At 42.2% G+C, this 27,059-nt stretch overlaps 2 protein-coding genes across 2 annotated transcripts in view; both read left to right on the plus strand.

The window, feature by feature from the left end:
- Nucleotides 1-19,767, plus strand: part of LOC308087901 (histone-lysine N-methyltransferase EHMT1-like) — a 30,799-nt gene extending 11,032 nt beyond the window's left edge. Inside the window, exons 8-23 of the mRNA XM_080432139.1 lie at nt 869-1,191; nt 1,600-1,683; nt 2,580-2,668; nt 3,421-3,527; nt 4,067-4,189; nt 8,187-8,288; nt 8,918-9,022; nt 11,532-11,686; nt 12,957-13,124; nt 13,266-13,410; nt 13,824-13,901; nt 14,461-14,576; nt 15,348-15,434; nt 15,630-15,708; nt 16,651-16,826; nt 17,705-19,767. Of these exons, the coding sequence (XP_080288265.1) occupies nt 869-1,191; nt 1,600-1,683; nt 2,580-2,668; nt 3,421-3,527; nt 4,067-4,189; nt 8,187-8,288; nt 8,918-9,022; nt 11,532-11,686; nt 12,957-13,124; nt 13,266-13,410; nt 13,824-13,901; nt 14,461-14,576; nt 15,348-15,434; nt 15,630-15,708; nt 16,651-16,826; nt 17,705-17,864 (2,097 nt within the window). The 3' untranslated portion in view covers nt 17,865-19,767. The remainder of the gene's footprint in view (nt 1-868; nt 1,192-1,599; nt 1,684-2,579; nt 2,669-3,420; nt 3,528-4,066; nt 4,190-8,186; nt 8,289-8,917; nt 9,023-11,531; nt 11,687-12,956; nt 13,125-13,265; nt 13,411-13,823; nt 13,902-14,460; nt 14,577-15,347; nt 15,435-15,629; nt 15,709-16,650; nt 16,827-17,704) is intronic.
- A 1,451-nt stretch (nt 19,768-21,218) lies between these two features.
- Nucleotides 21,219-27,059, plus strand: part of cacna1ba (calcium channel, voltage-dependent, N type, alpha 1B subunit, a) — a gene marked incomplete at both ends in the record, with an annotated part of 140,790 nt that continues 134,949 nt past the window's right edge. The window contains 3 exons of the mRNA XM_080433501.1: nt 21,219-21,499; nt 23,784-23,889; nt 25,033-25,172. Coding sequence (XP_080289627.1) covers nt 21,219-21,499; nt 23,784-23,889; nt 25,033-25,172 — 527 coding nt within the window. The remainder of the gene's footprint in view (nt 21,500-23,783; nt 23,890-25,032; nt 25,173-27,059) is intronic.

Here is a 27,059-nt window from a genome sequence, read left to right on the forward strand (position 1 = left end):
CTTAAAATCGTCTCTGTCGGGTGGAAACCTCATATGTTCAAAACTGTCACTTTTCAGGATTCAGCTGAATGCTCAAAACGCATTCGTGCTACATTTCGAGCCTATAGATCTGCTACTTTTGATGCTTTTGTGTGACGCTGTAGTATGATCAAGTAGGCTGTTAATTTACGAAAAACACAAAGTAAAAATATGGAAATAAGAGGTTTCTGCCCGACAGCAACGAATCAACGATATACATTGTGGTTTTGACGACAAGTGCAGACAAAATCAAAGATGGAACAAAACGGCAGGGACTTTTTTCAGACGGTTTTCAGACGGTTTTCATAAACCTACCGTTGGCTCACAGTTTGTCAAAGAAGTGGTTTGATCCCGTTTCCCTGGGCTCTCTTAGGCCTCTGCGATATGACTTTAAATCGGTGACACGATTATTTCAAACTTTTGCGTTGATTAAGATTAATGATGAACGATTATTTAAAAGTAGAGAAAATTGCAGATATACAACTTGTAGATGGGCAATTTTTGTATGGCACCATTGTACAGCGTTTACAGAAAAAAATCTATTAGTATTTTTGTGCCAATTCGTAAAAATATTGAAGTGCTGCTCGAAGCACAGGTCTTCCAGGTCAGCTAGGTTATTGTGGGCCAGCAATGTTCGGAATTCGCCAAACAGGATGGAATATGAAAAATCAGACAGATCCGTCTTGATCACATGACAATAGAGATAATGTGTACCGATTTGTGTGAAGGTTGGACAAAAACTGAAGGAGTAAAAATCAGCCTCCTGGTGGCACTATAACAGCCCGATCAGAAAGATTCGGGGCAGAGGTTCTGCTCTGGCATCCAACTCTCTCTCTTTCCCCCCCCACAGGGAACCTTCATGGAGTGCCAGCCGTATGGCACCATCTCCCATCGCTTCCACCAGGGCTGTGCCTCCATCTTGAAGGAGCACAAGTTCTGTCCCCACTGTGGGGAGGATGCCAGCGGGGCCCATCAGGTCACCATCTTCAAGACTGAACCCACACCCTCTTTGCCCAGACCGTACCCGGGGCCCACTCTCCCAGCTGCGCCTGCTGTGCTGCCAGTGCCATCGCTGCCATCGCTGCCCACTGTGCCAGCTGTGCCCCAGATTCTCAGGGCCAAGAAGACCAGCGAGCCACACGGCATGAGGGAGAGCGAGATGAGTCCAGACAAGTAAGTTACGCATAACATTTTTCTCTTCTGCCTTGTTAGATTTTCTCTTTTCTCCCTTCAATGTAATTACAGCAGAGCTTATTCGTTTTTTTTTTGTGCCATAGCCCAAGAATGCTTTCAAGGTTAAAAACCTGGGGGGAAATGATCGCTCTAGTCTAGCGTAAAGCATAGAGACATGGCTCCTTTTGTTGAAATTGCATTGGCAGTGTTCTGACAATATTTCTATTTCTATTTTAGGCATTTAACTGATGGCTCTTATTTACTGTGACATTAATGTGTGACTAAAGACAGTTGGGTCTCCATCATTACAGTCACCCAGTAGGAAGGGGTGAGGCAGTTCAACCCAGATTAATTGCTTTTCCCAAGTATTAATTCTGTACGCCATCACTGTCTGCTTTAATATCTAAGGATGAAGGGCGACCATGTGAGTTCTGGAGAGAATCGTCCTAAAGAGTCACTGGAGAACATCCTAACGGCACTGGATGATGAAAAGTATGATTAACCATGACATTTTTTGGCTTAATTTGACGCAAAGTATAACATGGGATCACACATGGCTGTGCATGACTAACCAAATATTTTTCGAATAGACTAAAGGTCCTTACACACCGGCGAATATGCGAATATACGCAAAATTCTGACTCGTTCCGAATAATTAAAAGACGCTTTTTCGCTTCGCGAAACTGATGTGGACGCTTGCATTGACTTTATAAGGTTTTTAAAAAAAACGTATTTATTCGCATGAAGAATTCGCCCCGGTGTGTAAGGACCTTTATTCTTAGGTCGAGTTATCAAATATTTGACACCCCCAATGTAGTAGAGTTTACTACTGCAAAAGAGGTCAATTTTTTATTTAAAGGAGTGTGGTAATCAAGGCCCTCAAATGTAATTATTTAACTTTTTGTTACTAAATTCCTTGTGTTTAAGATATTGAACTTGGGTGATCGATCCCCTTGGGTACTAATACCCCTTCGGTTATGCAATACCCATTGTACCTGTTGTCAGAGTACTTCATCATAGTACCTGCCTGGAGGCCAATCTATGACGTCAGGACTATGACGTCATATTCATGACATCAGGGATCTCCATATATGGGCATAAAAAGGACACAGACAGACAGATACAGGAATTTTCTGATTTATAGATAGATTTCTGATCCGACTGCTGTTCCGACCGACTTCTCACTTAGCACTGGACTCCCTTGGATCCTCTGTGATACGCAAGTAAAGTTTGAAGTCAATCGGTTAGAGTTCTTGAGATACACAGAGTAATCACTCACACATAGACACACACAGATTCCGTGCATTTGTAGACTTCAGATAACATTAATAAAAATATGTTGACATACTTAGACCAAATAGATTTACTGTGGTCTATGTTCTTTCCAGCTTGAAACCAAAGAAAGTGAAATACCCCACCAAACAACTGTATATTTCTGCAAAACAGGGAGATCTCCAGAAGGTCATTCACCTACTAGGTAAGAAGATGAACCCATTTATATCTTGACTGTGCTCGGAACCTCATGTAAGACTAGAGGGAACAGAGCCTTTGCCGTGGCCGGCCCCAGATTGTGGAATAATCTTCACATTCGCTCTGCTCAGTCCTTTTGGGGTTTTTAAATCTCTATTAAAGACCAATTTTTTCTCCCTGGCCTTTAATGCTGCTTGACCATGTATGTATATGTTACAGGGCAATTGGCATTCCAGGGAAATTGAAAAAGGCGCGCTTGTTTTTACCACCCACCCAGGCAATTCTGTATAACCAACACTAGAGGGCAATGAATTAATGCACACTCGCATGCACATGCGTGTGTGCGTGTGCATGTGTACACATGCACGCTGATTCGACTAGCAGACCTTCGGCCGGTCGGCGCGGGCGGGCGCGCCTCCTCGGCCTCAAGCTCTGCTGAGTCCTTGGACCGGTCGTTGAAAATGTGCTATATAAATAAACTTTGATTTGGTTTAATTTGAACACAAAAGATATGTTAGTTGCTGTGGCTTTTATTCAAAGTACATTACAGTACCATGAGTACTAGCTGTTGACTGTACATTATATAAACAGGTTTTAGCCTTCATACCTCCTTCTTAATCACATCACATCACATTTAGCAGTTTACTGTACAATGCTTAATGTGGAAATCATAGAAAATGGCCTTATTTGTTCTACCTTTGAAAGAAATAATTTGGCATATTTTTTCTTTCCATGACCAAATATTTGTGATGTGTACAGTGGATGGGAAAGACCCCAACTTCATGATGGAGGGTCAGAACAAGCACACCCCTCTACATGCAGCTGCTGCTGAGGGCCACCAGGACGTCTGCCACATGCTGGTGCAGGTGAGGAGATAACAGCACCACAAGCTTAACGCAGCAGACAATCTGAAAACGGACGATCTACAAGCACACATCGTAGCGCGTGCTATTTTCGGCATGTGACGCTGGCGTGCAACTTTATTAATCAGGCTCCATTTGTCAAACTAAAAGCAGGGAGAGTATGCAGCTGTACATCAAGCTAGCACGATGGGGAGGCAAACTGATCAAGAATCAAGAAGGTTTTATTTGTCACTAACTTATAGAAGTACAAGCAGCGAAACGTTGTTGGGACTTGTTCCACCAAAAATTGTGCCACATCCTAAATCCTTAATCCTAAATATTAAGTAAGACAAGAATTAATAATATAATACAAAATATGCTGTGGGAAACTGATCACACCAGACCATCCCGCAAACAAAAGGTAATGGGTTCCCCATTACAGCCAGTATGTTCATCTTATAAACACTGAACCCCTACCTGCTCAGTCATTGGAAGTTGCTGTGGATAAATTAGCCCCATTATGCTGTTCTTGAGTGTATTTAATGTGTTGTTTGTGTGTGTAGGCTGGAGCCAACCTGGACATGTTTGATGTGGAGCACAGAACGCCCCTGATGGCAGCGTGTGAACACAACCATCTGGACACCGTCACGTACCTTATAAGTGCCGGCGCTGCCATTGGCCTTAAGGTTGGTCACACCATAGATAGGCCTGTCACAATTATTAAATAATTACCTGATCGCAATTATTCGAGCTAATCACAATTATTTTTGCATAATGGTCAGAATGGTATAAAAACAGCTGGCTGAAATGTACAGAAATGGCATATTTACCACATCAAGTATTTCCACATCATTGTCCACACTCTTTCAACTTGACATCAACTGACAACTTGCAAAGAATTAAAAAAATAAAACATTGAAGAATGTTCATATATTTGCAAAAATTGTGAAAATAGCAGATATGCTTATGGTCATGCCCAAGATTGATGGACTTTTGGAGGGAGATTGGGCAGGAAATACAAACGATACTTTCAATTAACATTGTACCAGAAAATAGCAGATATACGAGATCGCAGTGTGGCGCAATACGGTAGATATACATGTCATTGTAGTGGGTATGACATAGTCCAGCCTACAATGCTGTGTGTCTAATATGCAGTTACTAACTTTTTGTTGGATTTAAATACTTATGGCCCATAGAATAATGAATAGGTAAGAAATAATAGCCTTTCTTCCGTAGATTCGGCATGTCTTATACCCAATGACACTTGTTGCTACGGCAGACACCATCATCGTGGTGGTGGCAGAATGGCAATTGAAAATAATCATGTGGCTAATAATAAGAATATAATAACTACGAACTGCTTTTGTAGTTGGTAGAAGTCATCTCAAGTTAAAATTGTTCTATATAGCAAAATGTTCCTGATTCCATATGCTGTCGGGCAGAAAACCTATATCTCCATATGCACCCATTTCGGATGCTGTCAATGCACTGAATGGGACATTATCACGTTTAATCAGATATTGATTGGTCTAAAGGCCTTTGCAGACAGGGTGCAATTGGTCAATCAAAAATCGCACCATGTCTGCAAAGGCCTTAAGTCGGTGAGATACTGAACTACCCACGTTTAATCAGACTATATTGATTGGTGAGATACTGACCTACCGACGGGGCTCAGTAGGTGTTTTGTATAATGTATAGTTTTGGACCGCGTCAGAGGCGCGCCGTCTAAAGCGAACTTGAGCCACGAGAGGCACCACCAAGCAAGCTAAAGCGAGCGAGTCGCCGTGCCGAACGTTGTGAAGATCGCTTGAGCCGACTCAGCGCCGTCCGAGCTATGCACCGACAGGCACAGAATCGTAAATCATGTTTTGGGGACTGAGCCCTGTCGGTAGGTCAGTATCTCACCAATCAATAGTCTGATTAAACCTGGGTAGCTCAGTATCTCACCTACTTAGACCAATCAATAGTCTTAATTAAATGTGATAATGTCCCATTCAGTGCATTGATACTGTAGCATCCGAAGCCGGTGCCATATTCTAACTTGTTGTGTTTTTTTCGTAAATGAATGCCCTACTTGATCATACTACAGCGTCACACAAAAGCATAAAAAGTAGCAGATCCACAAGCTCACAAGCTTGTAGATCTGCTACTTTTGCTGTTTTTGAATTTGAATCCTGAAAAGTAACCGTTTTGGAAGTATGAGGTTTCCACCCGACAGAGACGATATCTACTGTAGGAGCGTCTGTACTTTTGACGGTATTGAAAAATCACACCCTTCTAAATACTCTGGTATGCTGTAATACCGTCCTAGCCTACTGCCAACCCATCCTCTCTCTCTGCCTGCCCATAAACAAAGTTTACTGCCTTCAAACTAGAGGCCATTGTGTTATGATCGTAAAAATGAACAGTAGGTAAGGCGTGACAGGAGAGGCGGAGAAGTCAAAGACCCAGAGGACAGGAGAAGGAGTCTGATCTATGTGTTCAGTCCATGTATCCCCATCTTGTCAAAGATTAGCCCTCCACCGACCGCGGCGCCAAGCCCAAATCCATCAAGCGCACAGTGTGACGCCATTTCTTATTTTCTTTTATAGCATTTGGTTGATTTATTCAGAGAGGACTAGTAAGGAGAGAGACAGCAAAGCAAGAGAGAGGAGAGCAACACAACACAGGTCCCCAGCCTAGGAATCAGACCAGGGACATAGTGGTTATTTAAGGCTGCCCCCAAGGGATGTCATTTGTGTCATTGCTCACACATAAGCGGTGTTATTTGTCACACCGACAAAACCCCAACATGTACACTTTGTCTGGCATTTAACCCATTAAGATCGTGAAAGCATCTCTGTCATTTTATATTTTAACCACTTTAACCATTATCTTATACTTTTGACTATTCAAAAATAGCAGATATATGAGCTTGTAGAGAAATTTGTGTAAATCTTTAAATATATATATATTTTGTTTTAAAGAGAACATTTGTAACTCAAATCTTTGCTTCTGGGCATTCTACAAATGTCTTCTAAATCCTAACAGTTTTTTTTAAAACACTTACAGTATGTTGCTATAATCAGTGGTGCTCAAACCTTTTCATGTCAAGGACCAGGGACCAGGGACCCCCCAGAAGCAAAGATTTAAGTTAAAAAAAATCGCTTTAAAAGAGATATATATATATATATTCAAAGATTCGCCAAAAAATATAGCAGATCTAGCTTGTATATCTGCTATTTTTGAATAGCCAAAGACATCTAAAATGACAGAGATGCGTTCCCGGATTGAATGGGTTAAAAACAAAACCCATCCATAGTACAAAATGGAGTCCACTGTAGAAGTCTTATTTTCTCTGCATGCTTGCTGCTGTGAGTCCTTGACTTTTGCTGCATTCCCCAAGAGAAATTGTTTGGAAAAAGTCAAGTATTGCTTTTGTGTTCTTCATGTCATGTCAGACGTTGCAAGGAATTGTCTGATAGCTAGTTTGTTGTGTTTTTGTCTTAAAGGTGCTGTAAGAGATATTTGTCTCTCCAGTGTTTTAGTAAACAGAAGATACATTTTCAGTCCTGTCACCAATTGATCCAGTCAGTGAAGAGAACAGAACCAATGTATCAGCTTCAATTTTATGTTGTTCCATTCCAATTCCAATTTTATATTGTCTGCTCTTTTTTTGTTTGTTTGCTTTATCACTTCCAATTTCACCTGTTTGTCCTGCCTCATGTATGGGTTCTCTATGAGTTGCATAGACAGGAAGACCCTGGTTACAGAACAAAATACTCTATATTTATACTATCAGAATATAGAGCCATTTCATATTAAATATAATACATCATAATCATAATCATAGCCTTCTCCTGGGTGCCCTGAAGAAGGCTGTAACAACGTGAGTTGTATCCCTTTTTTATGATGTATTGTTTTTAATATTTCTGATATGAAATAGCCACTCAATAAAGTTAAACGTTATTGTTAGAAGAATGCCTTGGAATTTCTTCCTTTTGTTGTGCTTTTGGGGTACCCAACCAAAGAGCACCTTCATCATACTTTTTTTTTTTTTTTTACTTCCGAGCACTCCAGAACTTTTCAGTTTTTTTCAAAATATAGAGCTGTTTAACCCTTGTTTTAACCAAGAAATATCACTTACACCACCTTTACAATCACACAGTTGTGGTGTTGTATATCAATGGGGTTTTCAGGTGGTCCACAGCAAAATCAACATCAGTTTGACCACTTGAATCCTATATACGTCTGCTATTTAAAAAGTGTGCGTTGTGAGCTTGTTGGTCTGTTCGTTTGTTTCCCCCCCCCCCCCAAAATGTGAAAATAAATTATTATTTTTTAAAAACCTTTTAACAACTAAAATCTTGTATGGGGGTACCTGGTACAATATATTTTCAGATGGGGGTCCGCGGCCAAATACATGACATGAAAAAGTTTGAGAACCACTGTTGTGTACAACATTCAAGAATGGACAGACTGTCATGTAAAAGCATGGTCAATGGATGAGGCTAAATGGGGACTTTTAGAATCGCTACCAGTTTATAGTCATACATAATAATGTCCTTTTTATAATGGCTACCATTATAGTCAATTTCTAAACGATTAACTGCAGCTTGCAGAGTTCAGGTGGTGTTGCTATTTCTGGAGCCTGTTTGGGGTTGATTGGTTGTTCAATGTGAATCATCTTGTGGTTCCCAGGACATCACAGGTTCCACCTGTCTGCATCTGGCAGCTAAACTGGGACGTTATGACATTGTCCATCATCTGCTCGCCAAGGCCTCCAAGTACATCAACTGCAAGGTACAGTACCACCATTGAAAGGTTTAAAACCACCATAAAAACCCACCTCTTCTCCATTGCCTTCAGCTCAGTCTGAGGGCAATTCACTTATGGCCTACTCTTGTCATTGAATGTATTGTATTATTATTTGTTTGTATTGCTTTTATGTTCTTTTAATTATGCTGTATTTGTAGGAGGTAATGCGTTTCTTTTACTATGTTGTATTTTATGAGGTTGTTATGTTATTGTGAATGGAAAGCACTTTGGGTCAACTTCTGTTGTTTTAAAATGTGCTTTTGTTTTTGTCGCATTCCTAAGCCAATAATTGGATGACCGGCGGAAAGATGCTAATGTCTCTGGTTGGAAACTCAAAGTTGACACTTTGAGTATCCTACTTGAGCTGCGGCCGGTTATGAAATTATTGGCTTAGGAATGCGACAAAAACTTAAAAATCTCCATGAATTCAAGTCTCCATGGGGTGTGTAATGGATAGAAAAAAAAGTTATTTTGGGTTTGAACTATCCCTTTAAGGTTAAACGTCCTAAAATGTTGATGTCCTCACAAGTATAGTGATACAAGTGTGTGTGTGTGTGTGTGTGTGTGTGTGTGTGTGTGTGTGTGTGTGTGTGTGTGTGTGTGTGTGTGCGCAGGATGACGGAGGGTGGACTCCTATCACCTGGGCCATAGAGCACAAGCACAAGGAGCTGGTACATCTGTTGCTAACCAGAGGGGCAGATGTTAACATCAGAGACAAGGTCAGCATTGTTCCCCATGCTCACAAGCACACACACACACACACACACACACACACACACACACACACACACACACACACACACACACACACACACACACACACACACACACACACACACACACACACAGAAATGTCAGTCACAGTTACACACAGACAGCGTTGAACTCACCCTACGGTCAAGTGTGATCCCATGAGATGCATAATATCCTTTTGTAGGTAAGTGTGGAGGGCAGTGATTCAGGAGTCCCCAGTTGGTGTTGGCTAGACTAGTGGTTCTCAACCTTTTCAAGCCGCGACCCCCAAAATAATAATATTTGAACTGGGGACCCCCCACCCTAACAAGCACTTGGAATTGTAGGAGTTGAGGTATTACATTTTGTTTGACTCGGTTCCACAGATAAATATATATACACAGATAATATTTCACCAAAAAAAGTGCAATATTTGCCATTGACATGTAGTGGAGTAGAAGTAAAATTATTGAATTGGAGTACAGTACTTGAGTAAATGTACTTAGTTACTTTCCACCACTGCTGCTGATGTGCCCTTGAGCAAGGAGAGACATCACAGTCTGCTGTTTTCTTTTTATAATGAAGTTGTTTAAAATCCAGTTTTTGTAATGTTGTTTATAATGCACAGATTGCATGTCACAATGGAATAGCTTTTGATTTATGAGGCAGCCTAGAACTTAAAACTTCTTATTCTTCCCGCACATATAAATTGTGATCGATTTAAAAAAAGCACATACACAAAGCTTCCATATATAAAACACTTGGTACTCATCACTGGTGGGTGAGTGGTATGTCGTACAGTGCAGCTGTTCCCAAACTTTTTAGCCTGAGACCCAAAAGATACATTTGGTGTCACCCAGGTACCCACATGTAAAACAATACATACATTAATAACTTAAGCCCTATTTCAAAACTAGTGAAAATAGCAGTTCTACATACTTACAACGTGTCACATCGTGTGTTGCAGATTGGCTATTTTCTGTATTTTAGAACAGTTTTGAGCGTTTTGTTATAGTGCCACCAGGAGGCCGATTTGTGCAAAACCTATTTTTGGGCGGTGAAACCGCCCCTATAAGTGAGATTTGGAAAAATGTACATTTTCCTGCGCTGTGATCTGGGCCCAGGAAATTTGTACAATTATCCTGTGCTGTGATTGGCCAATCACAGTCTATTCAGGACTGTGATTGGCCAGTGTCACATGACACATGTGCATAGCCCTATATAAGAAACCATAACTTGAAAAAAACCAAAAATTTGTTTTTTTCAAGTTATGGTTTCGTCCATCATAAAGAGTGTTTCAATAAATGTATTTATCTTTTGTACATGATTGGTTGACTCCATTCAGTATTGTGATTAGCTAGCAAGACACCGCCCACTTCACACAGGGTGTGATTTTTTTATATTACTCCTACAGATTTTATCCAAACGTCATGCAAATCGGTACACAGTATCTCTATAGTCATGTGATCAACACAGATCCGATTTCCCATACTCCATCCTCATTGGCTAAGGTTGGCTTCCAAAGTTTGCAGGATGGGTCCGTTTTGAACAAAATGCCTCAAATTATGCATGCGGCTTGCGATTTCCGTGAAATTTCACACGCACATTCCCACTAGGCCGAGGAAGAAATGCCACCCTTTTCACATTGGCCTGTTATAGCGCCACCAGCAGGTCTAATTTAGCAAAACACATTTTTGGAACAAAATGCCTCAAATCATGAATGCAGTGTCCGATTGCAGTGAAAGGCCTGAGAATAAATGGCACCCTTTTCACATTGGCCTATTATAGCGCCACCAGGAGGCCACAATAACGTCCCTGACCTGGCGGAGACCTGTGCTCCGAGGAGCACTTTTTCTAGTTGGAAGATCAAAGTTTTTATCCCTGCGGCAGCTAATGTGTATTCATCAAGAGTGCCGTGTGTCCTTTCAAAGTGTCCTCTGACTTTAAATCCCATACCTCCTCGCTCCCTTTCAAGTCACACTGAATAAAAAATTGGCAGGTATATGTGAAAAATATAACACGCTTATATAATCTTATCATTTGCCTTTTATCCAGAGTGACTTTGTAAGTCGCTCTGGATAAGTTATACATTACAAATTGTGTCTCTGCAACAGCCTACGTTTCCTTCAACAGCCACGTGTCCTTGAGCAAGACACAGAGTCCTTGCTTGTTCACTCATTGTACATTAACCCATTAAAACCGGGAAAGCATCTGTGTCGTTTTAGATTTTTGCAAAAATAGAAGATATACAATAGCCTGGGACTAGACGAATCTGCCAGTGCAAAAACTCTGAAGTCTGGGGTAACCAATCAGGGACCAGTATTCAAATATGGGAGACTGTAATTGGTAGTTGGTCCGCGGCCAATTACACATCAATTTGGGGGTCCTTGACATGAAAAAGTTTGAGAACCACTGTGTTAAGCTTCAGACATATAAAATGTGTCTTGAGATGGTTATCATCCATGTTGACCCCTGTGACCTGCCCTCTCTGTCCAGGAAGAGAACGTGTGTCTCCACTGGGCGGCGCTGTCGGGTTGCAGTGACATCGCCCAGGCCCTACTGGAGTCCCGCTGCGACCTGCACGCCGCCAACGTCCACGGAGACTCCCCGCTCCACGTGGCCGCCAGGGAGAACGGGCTGGAGTGTGTCATGTGAGTCGTCTCTCTCTCTCTCTCTCTCTCTCTCTGTCTGTCTGTACAAAAGACAGATAGTGGCCAGTTAGCACCACATTTAAGTATGAAAAGAAATGCGTGGTTCCTTGACAAAAGACAGGTAATGGTTGTCAATTAACACATTTCAGAACGAATAGAAGATGCAAATAGTCTAAGGCCACTATTCACAATCTAAGTTACAGACATGCTTGGAAATCGGTAGTCATGTGAGTGTACTGACTACTTTGTATAAAATATTTAATTTGTTAAAGACTAAAGACCACATTATTAGTCCCCTAGTTCCCAGTAAAAGAGGGATAAATAAAAATATACTGCTTTCATTGCTATTCCTGTGATACCTAAATAAATTAATGTAGCCTAAAGAGGCCTAATAATAACAGTTTACTATTCATAATGTACCCTGTTGAATCAAAACTACTCAAGTAAAGTACAGTTACTCAAAACGAAATAACTTCAGCTTAGTACTCTAGTAAATGCACTTTGTATCTTCCACTACATGCATTTAAGGGATCGGATGCACACACACACACACACACACACACACACACACACACACACACACACACACACACACACACACACACACACACACACACACACACACACACACACACACACACATACACAGAGTGTTACATTAGACCTGTCACCTGACCATGTGCAGTGCTTACTGCGGCGCACACTCGCTGCCAGCCGTAACCGGAAGCGCTACTGGACGGTGAACGAATCATTGTTGTGAACAAAATCTTTCGTTCATTGAAATGAATGTTTTTTTCCCACCACTGGTATCTTTTCTTACTCTCTCACTCTCACTCTCACTCTCTCTGTCTCGTCCGTGCCACCCTCCCTGTAGCCAGGGGAACAACAGATGACTCAACCCCCCCTGTGGACCCAGCCACAGTGGTGGTGAGGACACCAGCTTTGGTGTTTCCGCGTGTCCCACTGTTGATCCTAGATCCATTTCAGCATAATCACAGCACAAACATTTCCTCATGCATTTATAATTAAAGACAGTGTCAGTGATATTTTTTGGTTCAGATAGTCACCATTGCTATAGAGAGTTTGTTCAGTGACATTTTTTTTTTAAGCGAACATTTTTAACAAAAATCTTTGCTTTTGGAGGTCCCTGGCACAAAACATTTTCAGATGGGGGTCCGCGGCCAAATATGTATCAATTTGGGGGTCCTCGGCACAAAAATGTTTGAGAACCACTGCCTTACTGTAATGTACATGTACTGTATGTCCCCAGGCTGTTTCTGTCCAGAGGGGCTGACGTCACCCTGAGGAACAGGGACGGAGACACGGCTCTGAACTGCTGTCTCTACGGGTCCAAAGTGTGGAGCGCTCTCAACACCAACAAGAAGCTGACCGACGCCAGGAGAGGCAGGGACTGTCATGGAGACAGGCTCCTCAGCAGGTGGGAGTGGTAGTGATAATAGCTATAATAGCATTATCATCATCATATCATTTCTAGCTATCATTTTTATCACTTAAACCTCAATTTATACAGACTTATTAGTGTTTGTCAAATCACATAATGTAACTGTGTTTTCCTCAGTGACCTTTCTCGAGGCTACGAGGCCGTGCCGATAACGTGTATGAACGGCGTGGACAGAGAGCCCTGTCCAGACAACTTCAAATACATCCCTGACAACTGTGTCACGTCCCAGATGAACATAGACAAGGACATCACTCACTTACAGGTACAGCTCCACTGCTATGTGAAATGGGACTCCGTGGGCAGGGGGAAATAAAAGGAGTAATGTTCTGTGCAATAAAACCTCTTCCAGTTCACTTGGTCTGTAGATAACAGCATAAAGCTAGTTGTACAGGACAGCTCCTTGGGTGTTAGTGTACAACACACTATAAAAACTTCTCGCATAAATAATTTATCTCCGAGGGCATTTGTATCTCTCAGAGTTACAAATGCATTTAAAAGAACGCTGAGGATTTTACTGTTTAAGTGTAATGTCGGTTGGTTGGTTGTACTGATGGAGCATGCATCAGGCGTAAGTCTCTCGGTTGAACTGTTGCTTTGAAACTCATATTACAAGATAAAAGAAAAGAGAATGTTACATGACTTAAAAATGATGCATTGCTAATGGTCTCTTTTCAGCACTGTTCCTGCACAGACCAATGCTCATCCAGTACTTGCATGTGTGGTCAGCTCAGTCTACGTTGTTGGTATGACAGTGTAAGTTAGCCTGTGAAGACACACACACACACACACGCACACGCACACGCACACGCACACACACACTATTCTACTGTTTGTATTACTGTACTTGTGAGGACATTAACATTTTAGGACAGTGATTTTAGCCATTTCTAACCGTAAGCCTAACGCCAAAATAAAAAGCAGATCTACAAGCTCACAATGTGTCGTGCTGCGGCACGCTGTGAGCTTACAGATCAGCAATTTTTTGGTGCATGACACTGGCACGCAACTAAGTATAAATCATGTTTAACTCTAATTTCAACCCCTAAACCTAACCTCTAAAATGTCCAATCCTAACTCTAACCTGAATCCTTTTCTAATTGTACGTATCTCTAAAAAATCTTTTTACCATAAAACAACCATTTCTTTCTTTTGAGGACCAGGAAAATGGTCCTCCCAAAGTCTTTCTCATATTCTACCATACTTAGGTCCTCACAAGTATAGTAATATAAACATTATTTACCTAGCTCTTCAAAAGGAATGAGATGTACTGCTGTACCACACTAACTCACTCTTTCCTTTCCTGTGCGTGTAGGAGGGTCGTCTCCCTCTGGACTTCTGTCAGAGGGAACCTCCGGTGCTGTTTGAGTGTAACCATGCCTGTTCCTGTTGGAGGAGCTGCAGGAACCGCGTGGTCCAGAACGGTCTCAGGTCTGAGCGCTGAGCCATTTACAACGTTGGAAATTGACAGCATGCATTACAGTACACGTGTGGGTGTATAGGGGTGTGACAGTTAATCGAACTAATCGTTTTTTTTGGCAAACTTTCTGAAATATTTGAAAATGTCTGCCTACAATTAATGATAATGACATGCCCAGAAGGGCTGGACGCCAGGCTGAATGTGATTAAGGACTGTAAGGACCAGAGTACACTATCCTGCCAATAAATGTAACAAATGTGTAGTGTAGATACAAGCTAGCTAATGTAATGAGAGCTGAGGAATGGCAGAAAGTTTTGTGTTCTTAAGACTTTCAATATTTATGATTGAACCTCTGCACCAGAAAGGGGATAGTCTCATAAGTAGTAGTTTTGCTTTGACCGGTGATTGACGTCAGATATGGGTCTAATTGTATTTGAGTACAGGGTAAACTGTTGCGCCCTTCTTTGTCCTTTGTCCTTTGTTCAGGGTTGACTGCAGTGCGGTGGTCTCAAAAACATAAAGGAAAACTGGCAGAAAAAGACTAGCTCTCTACATAAACTTTCTCCTTAGACAGAGACTCTTTCTAAACCTGTTAGACGCGTTTTGAGTTTGTAGATCTGCTCCTTTTGATACTTTTGAATTTTAATCCTGAAAAGTAACAGTTTTGGACATAATATGAGGTTTCCACTCGACAGAGACGATAATATGTTCCTGTGAAATCTCCCTGATTCTCGAATAGCTATTCAGTGAAGCTAAATAAAGTTTACTCTCTTCTTTTCCAGAGTGCGGCTACAGCTGTACAGGACGCAGAAGATGGGCTGGGCCGTCAGAGCAATGCAGAATATCCCTCAAGGAACATTCATTTGCGAGTGAGAAATTGGCATCAGACGTGAATACAATGAATATAATGTTGTTTTGTCATCCAGTCGGAGCCTGTACTTTAACTCAGTGATTCTCATATTTGTTTGATGGACCCCCACTTTATACAATTTGTATCTCTTAAGGACCCCTGGGGGTCCCCGGACCCCATGTTAGAACCAGAACGTTAACTGATGATTCCACAGGTATGTTGGGGAGATTATATCGGATGCAGAAGCTGACAGAAGAGAGAATGACTCTTTCCTCTTCACCCTTGACAATAAGGTAGGTGCAATAAATACTAATTTAATGCTTTATTAGGTTTTACATGCACTGGTTTCATAACATTAATGACATAGTATTACGACATTCCTACAAAATTGGTAATTTCATGCCTACGTGTTCACTGTTTGATCAACAGGTGGCGCGGTAGAGCAGAATCCAGACAGTCACAATAGGCTCTGTGCATAACTGTTTAGAAGTCCCAGTTATCTGAAGGTGGCATACTTGTTTCCATTTCATTTTCCCATAGCTTCATTTGATCGGCCGAACCGGAAACACGCAAATTTGTCATGTGTGTTTCTGTTTCAACCCTGCTGCCGAGCCAATCAAATGAAGCTATGGGAAAATGAAATGGAACAGGAAACTAAGTATACCACCGTCTGAAAACTGAGACCACAGTTGGCGTGTATTGTTTTCGTAGGATGCGAGATGCGGCTTGTGATTGGCTGAAAGGGGGTAGGGACTAGGGAGTGCTCGGCTGTGTTCACTTGGACCGCACGCGAGGCGGTGTAGACAAGTCGAAGGCACCGAAACTAGGACGAACGATGACTTGCGATTCTGTCCGTACCGGCACATAACTCGGACGGCGCTGAGTCGGCTCAAGCGGACTTCGCAACGTTCGGCAGGGCGACTCGCTCGCTTGGCGGAGCCTCTCGTGGCACAAGGCCGCTTGAGATGGCGTGCCTCCGCAGAAAACAAGCGCTCCCTTATGTCTCGCCTCCTACGGAGACAATAATAGCCTACAGTTATGCACTGAGCTGATTAAAGGCCCTGTATTGTCATCAGTTGTCAACAGCATTACTTGTGTTTTACTATAGCAGTTTTTTTCTATTATTATAGATTTCTTTATCCTTCTCTATTTGTATGGCTAGTCAAAGAAAGCTCTAATGAGGAAGTAATGAGTGGCTTTTAAACGCTGTGTTTGCTCTGTGTTGCTCCCCGCAGGTGGGTGACGTGCACTGCATTGATGCGCGGCTTTTCGGCAACATTGGCCGTTTTATTAACCACCTGTGTGAGCCTAACCTGCTGGCAGTGCGAGTGTTCACCATGCACCAGGACCTGCGCTTCCCACGGATAGCTTTCTTTTCCAGCAGACCAATCCAGGCAGGAGACCAGATAGGGTGAGTGATCGAAAAAAACGCATTTACCCACGTAAGAAGCCCTGTGACGTCACATTGTGAGCTTGTAGATCTTCTTTTCTTTTTTTAATATTTCGCCATTAATGACAAATTAGGGACGCCAGGATTCATGTGTTTAACCATGGATGTGAGTAGAGGCGCCTTTAGCTAAGTTTCACTCATTTCAATTGAAACACGCCCCGAACTCCCCAGATGACCCCCCACGCGCATTATTGCGCACGAAGATGTGTGTAGATTTTTCAGAGCGCATTTGTCGCACACAGAAATCAGCCCAATAAAAAGGAGAACGTTTTCAACTTTAAATCATATATCAGCATAACTGATTATACTTCTCTATTGTCTCAAAGCCTGTATCAACAGAATGTGTCATAGATAAGGAGGGTAATGTGGTGGGGCCCAAATTAGCTCTTGAAATAGGCCCCCGGCCCAGATCCTTAAGGCTTTTCTTGCATTAAACACTCTTATGACTACAACTACTAATTCTAATGCTACTATGGTTATTACAACAACTAGTACTGATAGGAATAATAATCACCATCATAATTATGACAACGGAGAGAGCCTAGATATTTATCTTGATTTAAAATAAGATCCGTTGGTTTGTTTTTCTTCCTCACAAATGTTAAGAATATAATTTAGACAGATGCCCTCTTCATTGTTTTGTATCTTATAGTTTCAATGCCCAGATTGCTATTTAGATAGCACATTGTTTAGACAGATGCTCGGTTCATGGTTTACCTGGTATCCTAGTTTCTTGAGGCACTACACTGTTCTCTCTGCCTTATATTGACAGCAATGCGCTCTGGATAACACCGTCTGCTAAATGCCTAAATTGTCACTTGTATATGTCCTGCCTACAGGTTTGACTACGGCGATCACTACTGGAGGATCAAGAACAAGTTCTTCGGCTGCCAGTGTGGCTCTACAAAGTGCCGTTATACGTCGTCTACCAACGGCGTCCAGGCGGGCCACAACCCAGAGATGTTGAGTTGCACAACGCCGCAGTCTGCTGCCAGATAGATGCACAACTCACTTGAAAACCCAACTCCTCCTTACTAACAAAAGAGTTTGTTCTTTGAGTGATCTTCAAAGATCAAAACGTAGCCAATGAACACCTTTAGGGTTCCTCTCTCTAGAAAATAATACGTAACGGTTTCCAGACATGGAGCCCATTGGGTTAAAAGACGTGTGGAAGTACTGCCAGGGCCGATGGGACTCTTATGAAGGGTTTTCGCAATCTTCATGTCCTCTAATGTTACAAGCTGAAGATGAAGAAGCCCTAAAGTCAGTGGATCCCAACCTGGGGTCCATGCCCCCCTGGGGAGCGCCAAAGATCACAGGGGAGGGGCGGGGGGGGCGTAAGGCCATGTCTGTTTGGAGGTAGTATAAAATGTGTAATATGTTGTACAAAGTAATAACTTGCTTTCAGCCTGTATGTTCTCAATGTGACTATCACCCCCAACTTGTCATATAGGAAAATAAATTCAAAAAGTTAAAAAAAATATATTGAAAACAGCCCGATTTACAAGCTCACGACGTGTCGCATTGTGACGTGTTGTGAGCTTGTCGATGGCCATTTTTGCTATTTGTCATATAAGTATAGAGCTTAAGTGTTTAACCTGTCTGAAAGGTAACCGGAAGACTCGCCCCAAAACACACTCGCCCCCAGCGGTTCTTGTAGTCTTGTATTTGTTTTACTGTTGTTACGTTTAGGAATAATGTTAGGCTTATGCATAGTTTTACTGAGGTTACGTTCAGGAATACCTGGTGGCGACCGTTCCGAGGTCGACGGATTTGCCCCGGGGCGAGCGTGTTTTGGGCGAGCATTTTTGTATTCGTCTGAAAAACAAGTGTGTAACGCGCATGTGGGGGATCTCAGCTTTTGTTAGATGTAAGAAGGGGGGCTCCAAGAAAAAAAGGTGGGCACAGTTTGTAAACTCATCACACATAGGGATGCTTTGATTGTTCGGCATTGATATCACAGATATTACATGAGATAAGTCCGATTTTCTTTTTTTAAGCGGCAATAGTTTGTCAGTCTGTGTATTGCATTCCATCTGCGTCCACCAGTGAATGTCACTGTCTGCTGTCTATCAAAGGCAGTGCAAGTTTATTTGCATAGCACAGTGGTTCTCAACCTTTTCTGGATCAGGACATTACAATCTTGAAAGTGTTTGCGGTCCACCCATCTGACCTCTTGACTGGGCCAAGTGCATTTTCAGAGCGTGTTTATTTTAATGATCAATCAATCGATGGATCATTGATCAATGAAACTAAAGTAGTGAACACACACTTTTCAATTGTTTTAAAGAAAAAATTCCTTCAAATATATATTTTTTAAATATTAATGTATTACTAAAATCTTAGTATTTTCACAATTATTTTTGGGGTCCACTTGCAGTATCCTCTTGGCCCATCAGCGGGCTCCGGCCCACAGGTTGAGAATCGCTGGTATAGCACATTTCAACAACCAGGCAATTACATTTATTTTACACAAAACATTTAGTATTGAGCCATTAAGAAAAAAATGACTTATTTTCTATCGAACATGAAGCCTTAAATTAATGGAGATTTCTTTGTTTTTGTCGCATTCCTAAACCAATGAGGTTGATGATGTTGATGACCAGCTGAGACTCAAAGAGTCTCCTACTGACCGATGGTACTAAAAAGGTCTTCAAATTTACTTACTTACTTACATTGTAAGTTTACTGTCATCTGGGGACCCCCCCAAACAAATCATATGGGAACCCCTCTGGGGGTCCAGACCCACAGGTTGAGAACCACTGCCCTACACCTTAAGGACCAACACGTTTCATTTTAGTGGGCTTCTGATGATACGCTCATGTTTTTACCAGACAATATTCTGTTTTAGGAAGCTTTTTTTAATCACTTGTAATTGGCAATTAAAATGTTTTTAACACGCCTTGTGTTATTTGTTTTCTTTTGATGGTCACTGCTGCTCACCATGTTGAATGCATTGATGTGTTTAGAAAGTACAGAAGAAATGCCTATGGCCTACACATTGGCTTTTTTTCATAACCAACCACGGCACTCAAATAATTAACTTGAAAGCTATTTGAATGTAATGATCAATAAATCGCCCGATAATAGCCAAGCCCTGAACTGGCTTGAAATCATTCATCAGGAATGACAAAAACACAACTGCCCGCTATAATATGCAGATATTTGCAGGCAACACAACATCCCCTTTGGCAACCCCGCCCAGCTGGGTGCACACAGAATGCTTCTATCATGTAATGTGAACTGATAGTTAAAAGCAAAGAGGGGAGGGGGAGAGGGAGAAAGGAAGGGAGGGACTGATCAGAGGGGGGGGAGAAAGAGAGGGGGGAGGGAGAGAGAAAGAGGGGAGGTGAGGGAGAGAGAGAAGGGGAGGGGGAGGGAGGGAGGGGAGGTGAGGGGAGGGGAGGAGGGATGGGGAGGGAGAGAGAGAGAGAGAGAGGCTTTCTCCACTTTTCCTCCCTGATGCTATGGATACAGGGACGGTACAGGTGGAGCCACTGACTGGCGTCTTTTCGGTCACGTGGGTCGATTCATAAGGAGCAGTGGGTTTGTTGGGAGAAAGTGAAGCTTACATTATACATGCCCAGTGATTTAACCTGAACGCGGATTTTTCTGAACGCTCCGACAACTGAGGTTAAAAACTACAGGAGGGTGTGATTGAATCGTGAGCAGACTTTGTGTGTTTGTGTAACATCATGGGCTAATAAACCCGCATCGTTAAATCAGTGGAGTGGAGGAGGAAAAGAGGAGCCAGAATGCTGCATCTGTTATCATCGCCGGGGCTCTTTCATTCTCCAAGCAGCCTCTATCCACACGGCATGGATCATCTCTGCGTGGTGTGATGTTGTGAAGTGTTATTGCTGCACATTTGTATGTGTTAAACTCGCAGTTGCTTTTTTCTCTTCTTCCTGTGGAGTGTGTGGACCTGTTGTAACGCACTGATCAGCCCATTCAGTATGATGATGCCAACCCAGTCAGATGGAAGAACATCACCCAGGGAAGGAAAATGATGCATCATGGATTTTGGGAATATAAACTTTCTCCGTCGTCTTCCGCAATATCATTTCGAAATATGGGGGATTATTAACAGCATGGGAAAAAACAAGAGGAAAGGCTGAGAAGACCCAATTTTTCCTCTAATTTTTTTTTGAATGTTTGATGAATATTCCCTTATTGGACATCATTACGCACACCTAAAGGAACTCGTGGCTACCAGTACCACCGGGACAACTGTGTGTGTTCAGTGATGCTTCTTCTCCATTCGTCATCATCTAGTGTCAGTTGTTTTGATTTGATCTCCAGCGGCAAAATCAGTGCTATTCCTCCAGAAGATCCTCCAGAATCAGGAGAATCATGGCTCGCTTCGAGAAAGACGAGCTGTCCGCCAGCCGGTACAGAGGCGCCGATCCGGGGGGGAGAGGGGGCAGCCGGCAGACAGGAGGCCCGAGGGTCTACAAGCAGACCATGGCCCAGAGAGCCAGGACCATGGCCATTTACAACCCCATCCCCGTCAAACAGAACTGTCTCACCGTCAACCGGTCCCTGTTCATCTTCAGTGAGGACAACGTCATACGGAAATATGCCAAAAAGATCACCGAATGGCCATATCCTTATAAATACAGTCTATTAATGCAGTGGTGGAAAAAAAGTACTCACATTTTTTTACTTAAGTAATATTCTGTAATTTCTGTTACAGGTAAAAGTCCGGAATTCAACATTTACTTGAGTAAAAAGTACACAAGTATTGGTATCAAAATGTACTTTAAGTACCAAAAGAAGAAAGTAGTCATTATGCAGAATGTCCCCATTTCACAAGTTTTCAATGTATAAAAAAAACATTTGAAAACAGCAGATCTACAAGCTCACAAGCGTTGGCTATTTTGTAGTGGAGTAAAAAGTAAAATATTTGCCTCTGAGATGTAATGGAGAAGTAAAAGTATTGAAAATTGGAAAAATGTACTTAGTTACTTTACACCACTGGTCTAATGTCTAATGCAAGACTAGAGTGGTACCAGTTGGCTATACCTTAAAGTTGAACCTATTGGGTGGGCATGTTCTTTCTTATTGTGATGCAATAACTTTACATTACTTAAGACCGTTTTTCAAATATATATATATATATTCTTTAAACATTTTGGACAAAATAGCCAATTGTACATCGAGGTGCCCAGATGTCCCTAGTGCCCACAGTCTATCCTGTATCCGTTTTGAGTCATGGTTGAACCGACAGACAGGGGTGGTGCCCTTTGAGTGTTGCATGATTTTATAGTTTCTAAGTTGAGCTACAGTCTATGAATGCACTGCTGATATTTGCGTAAAGTTGACCCTTGAAGGCAGTTGTTAGGCTCTTAAAGTATTTTCTTGTGCAATCAGATTATGTTTAGTGATGATGCGTACAGACTTGCAGTGTTGCCAAATCTTGCGAGAGAAATAAGCAACCAGGTCTTTGAAAATAAGCCCAAAAGAGGGGACTATATAGGCTACATGAGCACTCTAACCCTATATACATTGGCTATTTGAAAATAGTCGACCTACAAGCTCACAACGCCTCGCGATGCCAGGCGTTGTGAGCTTGTAGATCTGCTATTTTCAAAGATATTAATCTTAGGAAAAAATGAAAAGTGAAAATTATGTAATTTTCAAATCCACACAAATCTTCTATGGAGGTCTCTGGCACAAAAATGTTTCAATTATATATATTTGTTATTATAACCCCTTAGTGGCTTATAATAAGCGGACATGGCAACCCTGGTACAGATTGTTACTGTCTGGAGCTGTCCAGCCTGTCCATGGTGCTAAATCACTGCACGCTGCAAACAGAGGCGATCATCAGCAGCATCAAGCTGCTGTTGTTGTGTGCGTGCGTGGGTGTGACACCAAGCAAACAATGCATCAATATGGATGCCGTGTCAATTCAGTTAAACGTGGCGTTTAAAAAAATTCATGCTGCATATTGAGTGTTTCTGCGATAGACAGCTGGACACCTGTTGAGTTTTGCCTCCTAGCTCCTGTCCTGACTCATCAAACGGTTTCGCCTCTGAGTCTGTGACGCAGATTCTGACTTTTTCTCGTTTTGTTTTTTGTTTATATTTTTGGGAGGAAGTGAACCGCGAGGGTTGAGGCAATATTTAATTATATTTAATTTAATGAATGCCCACAAGGTGTTAGTAATTAATTCACATTACGTAATGTAATGGCCTCCATTACTTACGTAACTGGTTGGTTAAACTCGGTGCTGCTGAGCAAACATTTATCAGCCATTGACTTTAGCAGAGCATTACTAAGCCCCCCCCCACCCCCTTGTCTTGTCTCGAAGCTACAGTGCTGTAGGATCTGTTGCTCCTCCTAGTTAGGCTAGAACTAGAAGCTACATGTCCTCTGTTTCACATCTCCTGGACACTTTGTCTACTTTACACAACAGTTTCCCTGGAGGGGGGGGGGGGGGGTTATGGGGTGATGATAATGATAGTCCCAGTGCCCTTCAAGGAGAAACAACAATCTTTGTTTATCCCTCTCTCATAATTTCTTGTTTAAGGGACAGAGAGTCCCCCCCAGTATTCCAAAAATGACCAGTTACTGCTAAAGCCTAATTCATGGTAAAATAGCAGACCTGCAGTGCTTGTTGTAGGTCTGTTGTGTTTTCTGTGACAGAGTATGAATCATTGGGCTTTATGGTGGCTAATTGATTCCATTTTTTCTATTTTGTAGCAGTGACTGTGTGGCAGATTTGTGACTATAGTACTACTGTATTGCTAATACTCTTAAGTAACAATTTGTTATCTGCTTTTCCGCTTCTTATGTTCCCAATGCTTTGAAATTGTGTAATCTGATCTTTAAAAAGAAAAAAAATAGCCTAGTCATCCTATCAATTAACATGCTGTACACTTCCTATGCACACGTCTCCCTTAACTTTCTCACTCCATTTGAATACATGATTCTGGCCACCATTATAGCAAACTGCATTGTGCTGGCCTTGGAGCAACACCTGCCAGCATGTGACAAGACCCCCTTGTCAGAGCGCTTGGTAAGTACATCATTTCTTTACTGCACTTACAATCCCCTAGGTGACTTACAGTAGGTAACACCTTTGCATCACATGTTGCAAAAATAACTCCTGTAGAGCCTAGGAAACCCAACTGAAGCCAATAATACATTTCTCACCAGGCAGTGCTTTTGTACTCACAAATCCTTATCCAAAAAAATATTTGAAATATTGTATTCCTTAACCAGTGTCAGTAAACTTAATCTCTTGAGAGATGTTAGGTAGGTTGTTATTCTGCCAGGGGGGCTGGATCACCCCCCACCTCTTCCTCACTGCTCCATAGGTTAATCAGAACCCCCGAAGAGCAGCCTTTGATTCACCCTGCATCGGTCACGCACACACGCACACACACGCACGCACGCACACACACAATTCTACTGTAAGTCCTTCAGTCAATCAATCAATCAATCAATTAATCAATCAATCAATCAATCAATGAAATAACTGCTTGGAGAGGGGGGTGTTTTCTTTTTTTTTTTTTAGAATGAAGGTTATTCCCCAGGGTAAAGGAGCCTCCCAGCTGCCCTGTTTCATTGATCCAAACGGGCAGAAGCTCAGTCTGACTCATACTTAGTTGCACGCCGGTGTCACGCACTGAATATAGCAGATCTACAAGCTCCCATGAGTTTGTTGATTGACTATTTTTGCTGTGTGACGTGACGCAGAGTATAAGTCAGGTATCAGTCTGACACAACACTGCACACACTGTGCTACAGTGTTAATTACAATTATTTATAACTCATTATCTCAGGGAGGGCTGCCCTGTCATAGTATGCTTAAACAATAACCTATCACACATTAGGAATATGTGTTACTGTATGTCTATTGCCTGTGTTTGGTAATGCTTTGACTCTTCTGCTCTGATGTATGTTACTTGTAACTGTGGCAGTATAGGATGTTAAGTCTAGTCTATTGCTATTCAAATTGCTTACCTTTGGATAAGAATGTCAATTAAACATGTTAGAAATGGAAAAGTAAGCCACCTGTCATTGTGTGGTGACAAAGCCAAATGAAGTCCAGCTGGCACTGCACAATGCAATCACTTACTGTAAACCACTGTAAATCACTGAGACTAGAGGGTTTAAGTGGTTAATTCTCCAACCCTGTTCTCTCCTGTCTCCAAAGGACGACACAGAGCCCTACTTTATTGGAATATTTTGTTTTGAGGCTGGCATCAAGATCATCGCCCTGGGCTTCGCCTTTCACAAAGGCTCCTACCTGCGTAATGGCTGGAATGTAATGGACTTCGTGGTGGTCCTCACGGGGTGAGTAGTGCTCCGCTAATGGCTTATACAGCTGCTAACTGACACAGCTGATGGTCAGCGCCGATTAATGAGGAGGGAACAATACTAATGTATTGTGTGTGTGTGTGTGTGTGTGTGTGTGTGTGTGTGTGTGTGTGTGCGCATGCCGTGTGTGTGTGCGTGCGTGCGTGCATTGTGTGCATCCGTGCCCGTTCCAGTGTGTGTTTGGTTGCTAATGAACAAGATGCAGTAGAGCTGGGGCCATTCCAGGTGGCAATGTGTTCTCACCCAGTCTGTATAAACTGACTCTTGATAACAGTATTGTCTTGAACAGGTTCAATGTTGTGTTTACACACGGAACCAAAATGCTGAAGGTGCAGGGAAGCCTTTGTGCAGTGTACTACTCACACACAACACAAATGACTGGAAGAGTGAGATCGTTTGTGTTGTTGTTGTTGGCTATAAAACAATTACGGATTTTTCCCATCAAATAACTGGTTTATGTCCTAAAAACACCCAGAGGATTATTACCAAACCAATTTGCAGCTGCCTTCTTCATGAATGGAGGGGGGTTGTTTGAGGTTGTTAGAAGGATGGAACGAACACTGTCTCAATCTGAGGAACAGTGGTGATGGGGAGGGGTTGGGGGTTGGTACTGGAGATACAGGAGAGGGGGATGGGAGTGCAGGATTTAGGGAAGGGAGGAGTGATGACTAGTGATGGAAGAAGTACTCAGGTTTTTGTACTTAAGTAAAAGTAATGCTAACCAGACCAACATTGTGGGCACTAGGGAGATCTGGGCACCTCAGAAGAGTGGGCAGACTGGGCACTAGGGAAAGCTGGGCACCAAAACAGAATAGGCACCAGGATAACTGTACACCTCGGAAGAGTGGACTCCTGGGAAATCTGGACACCAAAACGGGAATAGGCTTTGAAGTGTGTTTTTTTGTTGTTGTTGTTGCTGCCAGCGCCTGTCTGTCATGCATTTCTATGATAAAGACGCACTGGACAATTAACCAGGCTTAAGAATGCAGAATTAATTTGTATTCAAAAATACAAATGAAACTGTGACCTTAGGCTCAGCTGACCGAGGCTGTGGAATAGAATAGGGCTTAAGTGGTTTATGTATGTATTATTTGTAATTATAATCTAAATCTGAAAAGAAACTAGTAGTAACTAAAGCTGTCAAATAAGTACAATATTTGCCTCTGAGATGTAGTGGAGTAGAAGTCTAAAGTATCAAAACAAAAAATGGAAATACTCAAGTAAAGTAAAAGTAGTAAGTACCTGAACATTTTACTTAAGTGCAGTACTTGAGTAAATGTTCGTTACACTGGAAAGGAGGAGTGATGACTTGACAATGCTGCTCTTTAGAGAGAGTTCCCTGATGGGAGGCTGCCATGGTCCCACCAGGGGAGGGTCCTCCTGGCCTCTTGTGCCTAATGGTACAGAGATTTATTTGGCCCTGGTCTGCTGGGGCTTCCATCAGAAACACCGTGTGGCAATAAACTGAGCCTCTACACACCCCCACCCACCAACACCACCCCTCTGGAAGTCAGTTGAAGTCACATGCCCATAATTGTTGCTGCTTGGTGGAAAGGAAATATATCATTCACACTTCAACAGAAAGAGGAGATCTCAGTGTGTGTGTGTGTGTGTGTGTGTGTGTGTGTGTGTGTGTGTGTGTGTGTGTGTGCGTGTGCATGTGCGTGTGCGTGTGCGTGTGCGTGTGTGCGTGTGTGTGTGTGTGTGTGTGTGTTTTTTGTGAAAGAGAAAGTGTCTAAATTAAAGAATATGAGATGCTGAGATATGCTCTGTGCAATTTCCTAGCTGACCCATGCAAATACAGTTAGAATTTATGTATGAATGTACGATCAAACCACTGATAACAGTGTGATAATGAGTGCT

This window comes from Gymnoscopelus braueri, assembly GCF_963280865.1.
Source record: "Gymnoscopelus braueri genome assembly, chromosome: 7".
NCBI classification, from domain to species: domain Eukaryota; kingdom Metazoa; phylum Chordata; class Actinopteri; order Myctophiformes; family Myctophidae; genus Gymnoscopelus; species Gymnoscopelus braueri.